We start from the raw sequence: 12368 nt of genomic DNA, 5'->3' as shown, positions 1-12368 counted from the left end.
ATGGAACCATAAGACCTGTTGTTTGTATCTAAGCTTGTGAAAATCACCTATCTCGTAGACAAGTGAATAAATTTTTTTTCCATTTTTTGGTGCATATCACACTGTAATTCCTAACCGGAAGTCGGATAATACATTAAGTTAAAATTCGTCAATAAATTATCTCTGTGTGAAACCGAAAAAAACTTTTCCAAAACTCTTTGCGTATCGACCATAATTACGCGTTGATTATTGAGCGAGGCTAGACTATTTAGCCGGTCTTCAGACATTGTTTTTTCCGATTTTTTTTATTTAATAGTATATTTAGCTCTAAGATGCCGAGGGCATTTCTTGACTATACTAAAGACTAGGATAATTTCTTGAATTATAAAATTGTTGTATTTGGTTAACGTATCGTAAGCTGATTCAGACATTGTCGACCTGATGTACGTTTTGAGACGACGCAATGTTGAAAAATACCGTTCATTTGTCGTCGTTGTTACGGGCAAAAGTGTTCATTGAACTTAATATTGAAAAACCCTTCATGAGGGAGGAGGGGTTAAACCCTTAAATCCACCCTCCTCTGTACACGGGCCTGTTGTAGACGTGTACTAAGTTTCATCCAAATCGGAGCAAGTCGATCTTTAATTTATTACATTTTCTGCTCTTAAATCCTGGAACTGCACTTGTGATTTAACTCTTCTAGTCAATGAAATATCAACGAAACTGAAACAATTGCTTCTATCGTACTATTTGATCATAATGTCACTCAAAAATATTCACATCATTCTCAAACCGAAGGCAATATACAAAATATTGAATGCGAGTACTAATCGAAAGATCCATTCTCTGGCCATCTCAAGTCGTTTAATCCTGATGTGAGCTTTTCGAGAGGGCACCACAACTCAGCCCCCGAAGTGTTACCACAGCCAAGTTCAATTCCTCACACCTTTTTCTTCTCGAAATTGCCGGCTTGCAACTCCGCAAGTTCCAACAGATCTATTAGAGAGAGAGAGCACCGCGTTCAACTTTTTCAAAAAAAAAACAATAAATTGATTGATGTTGAAAATATTTCTTCGACCAATTGAAAGCTCTAGATAATATGTGTTAAATCCAAATGGTGCGCAAGAGCGAGAAGATAGGAAAATATTTCTAGTTTCTCCTTGAATTCAAATCAACATCATCGGAAATCTTCAACTTTTTCGACATTTCATTTCATCATTATTTTGTTTGCCCCCTTTGCTGTTTCCCCCGCTTCTGATGGGAGGGGTGGCGTCCAAAGGAAGACTATCTTGATAATGGGTATTCGCTCTTTCTAATCTCCTTCGCGTACGACCGGGCACACTTCTGCTGTACGTGTGGTACCCTCAAACCGTGTAAAAAGCATAGAGAAACGGTAACAATAAGTGCTAGGTGCCCGACTCTGAGATGTGGATGGAATCTGAAGCGAGCGATCAATTCACCTTTATGCGGATTTTGTTGCTTTTTGATTGTAATGCGACTGTTTGCCGCCCGGCCGGCGTTCATTTATGGATTCTTCTTTCCCTTCTCTTGACCAGTTTGCATTACAAACTTACCAAGAAAGGTTTGTGGTAGTTCGCAAATAGAAGCGACAAGGAGCAATCATCGCATGCGTTTCACTGAACGCATATTTGAAATTGTTTCACATGAAAAACCATTTCAGCGTTCGGATTTGATGCTTTATGTTTAAAACTTAAGATTCGAGTTGTCTCCTGTTCTATCTTCTGTCATCGTTTCCCCATATTTTATTGTCCATCGTTCGGCTACCGCCTGCTAGAACCCAACGAACTGTGATCAATCCGAAATCTACTCGTCATCGTGTCCAGTCGAAGTAGGCATTCCGATTGTAAAGTTATTTAATTTCGTGGCTCGTCTTTTCCAGTTCAGAAAAATGTACAAAATCATCATTTACAGGAATTCGAGAAAAAAATAATATTAATCTGCACGCATTGCCCCCCAAAAGTGCTCCGCTGTGCGCTGAGCGATCTAGGCTAGATGATTGGTTGGTGAAGTTGGATACGAATCGTGCGGGATTTTGAAGTGGCCTCTTATTCAAAGCATGTATGCACACACCGCCGCCTGCTGGTGGAGGCTCGGTCAAGCGGGATTGGGTCACACGGGAGCGCCCCGTTGTCCATAGCAGGCAGCCATCGGTGGAGAAGGTGGTGGAGCGGACAGAAATCGTTTCAATCTTCGGAGAGGTGGATTTTAATTTATACGTGTTTACACTTTTTTTTCGCGAGTTTGTCTTTTTTGTTTCATTCCAGAGCATTTGAATGAAAATAATCCGCCTGAGGTACCTATTTGTTGGTTTCTGTTTCTACACCGTTGCTCGGAGTGGGTGAACGAGGGAAACTAGATTTGTACGCGTTTCGGAGGGAAACATATTTATCATCGTTTTTAATTCATTATGTTTAGTTGTTGTTCTCGCTTGAAAAATTGACCTGAAGGTCATCGTTTAGAGCAGAAGAAATCGACAACCACAAAAACACAAACCAGTAATGATAGTGTACGCATTTTTGGCTGGTAGAGATGAAATTGTTCATAATTATTTACTTATTAATTGCTGTTTTATTTGTTTATAACTATTATGTAGATTTTACGAATAGTTGATTCGAATCCCATTCAAGCTTTCATTACGATTGTGCATACTAAAATGGCGTTAATGGTAGTCTTAGTTGTGAAGTGGAAATTAACCTCAACAAGAATTATTTTGGATTTATACTCAGGTCCTTATTGCTAGCAGTGGCGTACCTGAGAAATGTGCGCTCCCATTTCATATTTTCATAGTGCAAAATTACTTTGTCGAGTCGGAGTATTGTCGGTAGACCATTCCCGTGGTCCAATTAATAATACACCACACCGTGGCTGCTTTTACATAGGGGTAGTGGGGGCAAGTTACCCGGGCCCACGGTCTTAGGGGGACTAACCGAGCAAAAAAAGATATTCGCCCTTATTCTGAATAACGACATATTGATTTTTCGATCAGATGTGGTTCGATCGAATCATAGCTACCTTTGATTTTGCTAGCGTTTTGGAGAATACAAATTAAATACGAGGGAAAAAACGATACGACGTTATTCAGAATAAGGGCGATTCAGTTCGTCAAGGACACCCAAAAAAATCTTACCCCTGGGTCCATTAATACGTAAAAGTGGTGCTGCACCATACCCAGCTGGTTTCACCATATACAGAGCATAACCTTCAGGCCATGAATATTCTGGAAGGCTTGTCAATGATGATTCATTGCCGGAGGAATGGACCCACGTTTCATTGCCAGTAACAATTCCATGCAAAAAACGTGTTCTGTTGTGACTTTGGAGCAGTTGTTAGCACGTGAAGGAACGGCGTTTGACGTTCCTTGACTTCAGTTCATACGACACCTAATTACCTACCTTTCGGATCATTCTCATTGCTTTTAAACGCTGGCAAATGATTAGCTGAGTAACTTCGATTGGTTTCGCATGTTTTCTTGCATTTGTGACAGGTCTTGATCGAACGATTCTACTTTGGTGACGTTCCGGCTTATTCTTATCAAAATCCAAATCAAAATTGTCACTTTTATTCCATGCAAACCACTTACGGCGCGTACGATGACTTTCGGTAACTTGGTTTATTCATATAAAAATAAGAAGCCCTAGCAAAAACACTCAATTAGCTACCAAATGCAAAAAGTTCAAAGTAAAAATATGTATTGTTATTTACGTCCTGAAACTGTATGAAAGTAACCTTTCAATGCATATATATCCATATTTTATATTTATATGGCATTAAGATCAAATTAAGCCATCTTTTGGAAACAGCGTCCCGGGTTGGCGGTTCAATGCATAGGACGCTGGTCTTACAAGCCAGTTGTCGTATGTTCGAGCCGCGACCTGGAAGGATTCTTAGTGTCAGTAGGATCCATAGTACTAGCCATGCAATGATTCTGTACACTAAGAATCGACTGCGAAGTCTGTTGAAACAGAAAGGCCAAATTCCACGAAAGGAATGTAATGCCAGGACTTTGCTTTTGGAAACAGCACGATCTTATTAATACTTCCAACAGGCACTATCCAGAGGGTGGCCCAAGGGGCTCTGGCAAAAACAGAAACAAAGAGAATGTTTGATACGAAGCGCACAGTGTCACAATTAAATAAAAAAATTAAAAACCCTTGCCTCTCCCGAAATCAGAAACAAACAAAAAATGCTCGGTACAAAGCAAACAGCGTAAAAATTAAGTGAAATGGAGGCTAAATCCGGAACAAAATAAACGACAATAATAAAAAGACCGGATGACTGGATGACCGGTTAGAGAAAGTGCGCGAGCTTACCATAATTGGGCAAGACTCTGCAGATGAGAAAGCTATGAGTAAAAAGACGAACGCAAGTGCACTTTGAGTACATGTTTGGTTGGATCCATTATTATACGCCAGAGAACAAAATGATTTGAACTACTGTATGAATAACTATGAAAATTGACAGATGTAGTCAACGCTCTTTGAAAAAGATTCACTGAAGTTGATTGCTCTTTCAGTTCAAAAGTTACAGCATTTTTGAGGTGCTCCATTATTACCGAAAACATTTTCTATTATTATGTTCTTATGAGTGGAATACATACCGCATAAAAAATCGCAGGACATTTAAAAAATTCGCATTAAAGTGTTCGTCTAGCTTATAAAATTTGCATAGAAAAGCGCAGAATTTTGAAAATTCGCATAAAAACTGCATAACTTTGAGAATTCACCATGGCCGCTTTTACAGCGGGGCAGTGGGGGAACGTGCCCCAGGGTCCACGGTCTTAGGGGGCCCTTGACAGAACCCACCGAACAAAAAAAAAGGTCATTCAGTTTATTAGGGGCACACAAATTAGTTCTTGTAAAGCAAATCTTAGCATTACATTCCTTTTGTGGAATTTGGTCTTTCTGTTTCAACAGACGTCGCAGCCGATTCTTAGCGTACAGCATCATGGCATGGCTAGTACTATGGATTCTACTGACACAAAGAATCCTTCCAGATCGGGGCCCGAACATATGACAACTGGCTTGTAAGACCGGCAATTGAACTGCATTGAACCGCCAACTCGGGTTCAATCTTGTCCCGGGCTCATTAAAACGTAAAAGTGGCGGTGGAATTCACATAAAAATTCACTTCCAAACTGTATGAAAATCGCATGAAAATTCAATTTTTTTACATTTCTTACAAAACTCCTTTTAATGAATTTCAAAATAACCCAAAATTTTTATTTTGAGCGGTTAGTGAAATGAAAACTGAACCATCTTAAAGAAAGGAACCTATAATTTCTTTCTTTAAGACGGTTCACTTACCTTATGATCAAAAAAGAACCGGAATTTTTATTTTAAAATTCCCGCGCTTGTCCAATCGGTAAACTTTTATTCTCTCAACGTTGGAGACACTTTTATACACATTCTGTCAAATTTTGACGCATATCGTACGATTAGTTTTTGTTTGGCGTCTATACAAAGAAGTTGAAAAATTTTCGTGTGGCGATTTTTATAATGGATGAAAATTTAGAACAGAGTGCGTGCATAAAATTTCGTGTTGCAAATGGATTTAAGTGTTCCGAAACTTTGAAAATGTTAGAAAAGGCCTTTGGTGAATCGTGTCTAGGAAAAACAGGCATACGAGTGGTATAAACGCTTCAAATGTGGTCGTACAAGCTTGGATCATGATGAGATCCCTGGCCGCCCAACAACATCTGTTACTGAAGAAAACATTGAATCGGCGAAGCAAGTCGTGTTGCAAAATCGTTCTGTACCGATAAGAGAGATTGCTGTGTTGTTGGGCATCGCTTATGGATCAGCCGAACACATTTTAACTGATGTTTTGGGTTTGAAACGCGTCGCTTCTCAGCTGGTGCCAAAAAAGCTGAATTTCATTCAAAAACAGCGTCGTGTTGATGTGGCCAAAGAGATGATTTCCAACGCAGATAGTGACCCCACATTCATCGAATGCATCATAACTGGTGATGAGGTGTGGATCTATGAATATGACGTCGAAACCGCACAACAATCGACCGAATGGCGCTTCGAAGGCGAGCCGTTGTTCTAAATTTTCATCCATTATAAAAATCGCCACACGAAAATTTATCAACTTTTTTGTATAGACGCCAAACAAAAACTAATCGTACGATATGCGTCAAAATTTGACAGAATGTGTATAAAAGTGTTGCCAACGTTGAGAGAATAAAAGTTTACCGATTGGACAAGCGCGGGAATTTTAAAATGAAAATTTCGGTTTTTTTTTATCATAAGGTAAAATAACCGTTTCAGTACACATTTTTCCTAAGAAAATGGATGAAATAATACTCTTCATTTCGTTATCTTATTCATACAATTTAAAAGGGCCACGCCAGGAACTTCGTAACTTTATATTACTTGATTAAGGCGTTCCAAAAATTATATGCACGTGCATCTTGGTATGCGATCCTGCCTCATTTAAGTAGTTGAAGTTAATGTATGTAAAAGTTAAAATGTTAAATAACTTTGTAAGAAAAAGTCCAAATCGTACACAGTCTTCAACAAAAATATGTAATTTTAAACCTTTAGTAATTGCTTTGATCGTAGTAGGAATGGAAAACAATTGCGAAAAAAGTTATGTACAAAACATCGGTTTTAAGGGGTTTCAAGCGAAAATGATTCATACAGTTGAAACTTTTTGTGCTAGGCCTATAGTTTCTTGGGCCTAGTTTTTTCCTCGTTAGAAGTTCTAAAACTTTGTAGAAGACATCGTTTTCTTACTCTAAGGGCATATTCAGTAGTGTTCAAATTCTAGATGCATAATTTATGACAGTTTTAAAATTTAAATCTGCATATTATAACAAGAAAAATCAGCAGCCCCAGCAGTGTTTCACCCGTGTTTCAAATATAGAAAAAATAGAACGCTGGAGATACGTTCGTTTCAGTTTCAGTTATATTATAGACCACCCATATGAATCGTGCAGCTGCTGAATTTGCTCTTAAGGGGAAAAAGTTGTTGAAATGAACTTTTATCATAGTAGGCTTTGAACATTTTTTATCGTGATCAAATTATGTCGTATATTTTTGTGAATGAGTTCTCCGAAGTAATGATGTGTATCGGATCAACGATTTAGCAGCTAGTGAATTAAGTTCAGGTTTAGCCGGAGGGCCGAGTGTCATATACCATTCGACTCAGTTCGTCGAGTACGCAAAATGTCTGTGTGTGTATGTGCGTATGTGTGTATGTAACGTTTTTTTGCACTAACTTTTCTCGGAGATGGCTGAACCGTTTTTGACAAACTTAGATTCAAATGAAAGGTCTCGTGGTCCCATACAAAATTCCTGAATATTATTTGAATCCGACTTCCGGTTCCGGAATTATGGGGTAAAATGTGCAAAAACTTGTGAAAATAAGAGCACTAACTTTTCTCGAAGATGGCTGAACCGATTTTCAAAAACTTAGATTCAAATGAAAGGTCTTGTGGTCCCATACAAAATTCCTGAATATTATTTGGATCCGACTTCCGGTTCCGGAGTTATGGGGTAAAATGTGCATAAAAATCAAAATATGTGTTCTAACTTTTCTCATAGATGGCGCGAACGATTTTCACAAACTAAGGTTCAAATAAAAGGTCCTGTGGTCCCATACGTAATTCCTGAATTTCATCCGGATCCGGAAATATAGGGTAAAGTGTCTTAAAAATTTTATACCATCACTGAAAAGAGCGAAAAACCGTAAAAAGTTTTCTAAATCGACCTCAATTCTTTTCCAATTGATAGTTTTTATCAGTCAAACAAACGGTCAAACAGACGGTCAAACAAACCGATTTCGGTTATTCCTTTAAGAATCGAAGAAAATTATTTTGAAGAATACCACAGTATTATATATGATAGTATAATTGGCATCATTACACCACTAGGTGGATTAAAATAGGTTTTTATCGATTCAAACCACTGTGCACTAGTTGGATTCAAACAGTTTTCGTTTGATGCTGAACCTAGCCTTGTTGCATCCTAACGGCTGTCAATCCATTCCTATGAAGCTAGTTTCGAACTTAATTTTAATGTCCCATACCTGATTCATATATCATGCTTGAAGGAAAAGCTCGTTACTACGTGTGAACTTCACTTAGTTTTGAGAAAATTGTTTATTTGAAGAAACTACCGAGAGTTAGTTCCAGGTTTCACAAACGAAAACGACATTGAATTATGTCGTATATTGGTGTAATCAAAGCCTTCTTTTCTACCCTACTTTGAAGGAGAAACAGTGCTGAAAACGAATACGGAAATGGCGGACTGTGTTACGAAGCAAAATATATATTAATGTATAAATGTTTTAGCAAAGCGATTCAGCAACTTCTTCTTCCTTCTGGTTGGCGTCAACTCACATGAGATGACGCCGATTAATGGCACAGCAACTTAGGCTATATTTCCAGTTAATTCCAAACGACTGTCTTCTCACTGGACTACAAGCTAAATTCTCGCTGTGTGGCAACATCGAGTCGCCAAAATACGGATAAAAATTTTTTTCGCTCTCGCGAAATACTCGAATTTTCCCCACAATAAAACGATACAACGTGCTCACCCGTTGAAAGATTCACAGGAAGTGTGATTCAACAACAAGTCATCAGGTTGAAGAAAAACTTTCATTTGTGAACAATGTCAAAAATTGAATCACACAGCTTTGATTTGGCAGCTGGCAGCTTTGATTTGGGCAAGAGAAATTACTCGCGTTTGTTTGAAATCTACTTACAGTCGGGAACAGGTTATGAAGGTTGCATACATTTTGGCGTATTGTTCATGTGGATGAAATATTTCAATCCATTTTTGTTCAAGCGGTCTAATCATATTTAAAACGTACAGCTGTATCAAATATTACCTTCTATTGAAGCCTAATGGAAACAAAATTTTAAATCTTTTGTTCACTTTTCCCTCTACGTTATTTCTTCCAACAGAGAACTACGGCCTGATCCAGCGGTACGCTTCCGGGTACGATTGCAACAGCGAAAAATGCCAGTACGAGAACCTGCACGAACACTTCCACTGCTACGACACGTTCTGCCGGGGGAAGGTCCTGTACAAAAAGTACGAAATCATCCGGCATCTGAAGTGGCACAAGAAACGGAAGGAGTCCCTCAAGTATGGATTCTATCGGTTTTCCTCATCGGATGACTGCAGCATCCAGTATGGGAGCTGTCAGCATAACCACAAGCACACGCACTACCACTGTGTGCACGAAAACTGTGATAAGGTATACATCAGTACCAGCGATGTGCAGATGCATGCCAACTACCACCGGAAGCACGAGGCAATTGTGAAGAATGGGTGAGTTTAGCTGGTCAAGTACAGCAGAAGAAAATTTTACATTCTGTTTTTTCTGTTCAACATCACAGATTTCAACGGTTTCGGGCTACGGAGGAATGCAAGACGGACCATTGTGTTTTCAAGGGTCAGAAAACGACACACTTTCACTGCAGGCGGGAAAACTGCAAATACACTTTCAAGAACAAAGCGGATATGGGTAAGCATAGAATTAACGGGAACAATATAGCTTGCAGTACTGCAGCTACTGTTCGGTTCCGTAACGAGTCGTTAAACATTTTTCTTTAATTAATAGGATCTTTCTTCAATTACAGAAAAACACAAAACTTATCACCTGAAAGATGAAATGCTGCTGCGGGATGGTTACAAAAAGTTCCTTAAATCCGAAGATTGCACCTATAAAAATTGTCGTTTCTCGCGAGTCTGCAACCATATTCACTGCATGCATGAGAACTGTCACTATGTGCTGCACTCTAGCGGTCAATTGTTGAGCCACAAACGGAAACACGAAAGAATGGACACCGAGGTGGACTATCGGAGGTTTCAGATGGCACGCAGTTTACTGAGTAAGTTCAACAGCACCTATCGAACAGAGGATCCTACTTCTCCGGTGAAGGACGAAGAAGAACAATCGTCCAGCCCGCAGTCTGCCGAAGCGGTGACACGAAATCCTGTTCTAGACTTGCTGGCGATCATGTCGGAGCTCACGTTTAGGGCACTTCCACTGCAAATAATGCTTCACATGAGAATGCAGATGTTGCAAAACATGAGCTATGAACAGATACTGGCACCGGAAAACGTCGACGGTTTGAAAAGAATATCTGAAAGTGGACTCGGAGAAGAATACTTGAGACAACTCTACAGACTTAATGAAACAATGTTGCACTTGAATGATCGTACCACAATGAATATGGAAGAGACAGATCCAGGGTTGGCCAGAGACAGATCCCATGGAAATCCAATTGCAGGTGTTTCGAGATTGTTTGAAACCCCAGGTGAACACTTCCCACTGAAACGGAAACTCGATGAGGAATTTCCGGTCCCTCCAACATCGTTAAGTGGGGAATCACCTTTCTTCTCAACAAAAGACACTCATTCAAGCCTAAGCAAGTCGAAGCTACTATCCAACCCGTCGATAGATTATCGTTTGTTGAAAACAGAAGACTCTGGATTGGGAGAGTCCTCTACGGACACAACTACTTCGCAGTCTGACCGACAGAAAAGCATGCTGGAGAGTTCGAACTTTCTACAGTTCACCTCAAGTAAAACACTTTTCAACAGAAAACGGGGTCGCCCTCGGAAGAACCACGTGATGGAAGTGTACAACAATGTAAGTACTGATGTCGTTTAGTCTACTATTTTCTATGTACCATCTTTGGCTACGGACTGTACATATCTATGAGATCTAACCCATTGTTCCCTCTTCAGAAAAGGAGGCCTATCCTTTCTTTAAACTAACAAAACAAAAATCAATGTGCCTGCATGTAGTTTCCCACCATCGATCAGCGCCACTTGAATCACCACCAATCACAAGCCAGAGAATTTTACGAGCATCTTCCTCCACCTGCTCACCACAGGTCCAGGATTCACCACAAGCCATATTCACCAGTTTCAAGCTGGAAAAAAGTGACTCCAAGCCATCTGACCAACAGCTCAAAGAACCGCTACAGGATTTCAAACAAGAACCGCACCAGCGACTTGAAGAAGAAGGCAACCTCAAGAAGCGGGACGGTGCAAGTCCCTCGAAACTTTTCCTACCCATGACCGCTTGGGAACCAGGTCATTCGTCTTTATTCGGAATACCTGATTTCGGTGGTTTTTCTCAACTTTTGGAAAAGCACATGCGAGAAGTAAAAACGGAACCCACTGCCACCGTAACGCATGAACTGGATCTTTCTGTTAAGGACAAGGTAGTATCAAGCTTGTTTTCTAAGACTTCTGCTAGTTATAATTATCATTTTTTTTTCAGCCCCGAAACCATCTCAAGTGCGTTGTGTGCAACAAACTGTTCGAAACCTTTGCAGACATCAAGGAACACGAATGTGTCGGCAAAGCACCAGAAAAACCCTTGCTGGCTTTTCCACCGGGAATCACAATGCAGCAGACTCCGGTACCACTCCGAAAGTCTTTCCTGTCGGAGCCTGAGACAAACCCCCGTATGTACCCGTCGGCAACGGTAGTAAATCATCATCCGTCAACGTCGACATCTTCGGCCAAGGAGTCTATTTCACTTGTCAAAACTACCGGTACGTTCTTCCCGGATGTAAATGCGAATAAGTTGAAATACTTCTAGTATTGGCAGGTTTTAATAGAAAGACGCGCAAAACAGGGATTCTACGATCAATGAGTAGAAAATTATCGAACAATCATCAGATGCTTAGTGTATTCGTAGCTAGAGGCTAATTTTGTTTAGAGAACTAGCGTCAGTAGTGAATTGTTTTTATCGTGTCATATAATCAGTTGTTTCTGAAGGAAAACGAATGCCATATACTCAATTGGCCATACGATATGCTCAACGAAGAATTTTATTATTATGACAAATGTTTTAGTACTATGGTTAGACATATAAACATTATTTAGTATTCCAATGATTGTATTATATAAACCAGTGAGAGTCAAAAGTACTAAAAATAAATAGATTATACCAGATTACTGTGATTTGAGGCCTTCAATAATACAGTAGCTATATAAAAAAACATTTGTTGAACTTATTTGGGGAAAAATAATAAACGTTTGCCCGGTTTTTTCATTTATCCTTACCAACCCTACCTTACCTTACCGGTTAACGTTGGTCTCAATGATAGCTTATATTCCATCAAAGGCATCATAACAAGATATCCAGCTCTTACGTTTCCCGAAAAAATCATTGACAACATTTTTTTTGCGAGCATGGCGCTCTCAGGTGAGTCCGCATTGAATCTCGTACATAGAAGTAGGGGAGAAAAATGTCATCTTCGTGCGCGCCAAAATAGCAACACTGCGCACCCTTACAATTGACATGATATGTTGAAAGTGATGCCGTGCGATGGCGTTGTTGAACTGAAGATTGATTTCGCTCCAAGCTGACAGGGTCTGATTTCATAGAACTTT

At 39.7% G+C, this 12368-nt stretch overlaps 1 protein-coding gene across 1 annotated transcript in view; it reads left to right on the top strand.

The window, feature by feature from the left end:
* LOC131429908 (uncharacterized) overlaps nt 1-11960 on the top strand; it is a 45084-nt gene extending 33124 nt beyond the window's left edge. The window contains exons 2-6 of the mRNA XM_058594358.1: nt 8912-9281; nt 9350-9477; nt 9593-10608; nt 10856-11188; nt 11248-11960. Coding sequence (XP_058450341.1) covers nt 8912-9281; nt 9350-9477; nt 9593-10608; nt 10856-11188; nt 11248-11571 — 2171 coding nt within the window. The 3' untranslated portion in view covers nt 11572-11960. The remainder of the gene's footprint in view (nt 1-8911; nt 9282-9349; nt 9478-9592; nt 10609-10855; nt 11189-11247) is intronic.
* Nucleotides 11961-12368: the final 408 nt, after the last annotated feature.

Source organism: Malaya genurostris, chromosome 2 (assembly GCF_030247185.1).
Source record: "Malaya genurostris strain Urasoe2022 chromosome 2, Malgen_1.1, whole genome shotgun sequence".
Classification (NCBI taxonomy): Eukaryota; Metazoa; Arthropoda; class Insecta; order Diptera; family Culicidae; genus Malaya; species Malaya genurostris.
The sequence above is the reverse complement of the archived record's forward strand: the minus strand, read 5'-3'. Positions and strand labels throughout refer to the sequence as shown.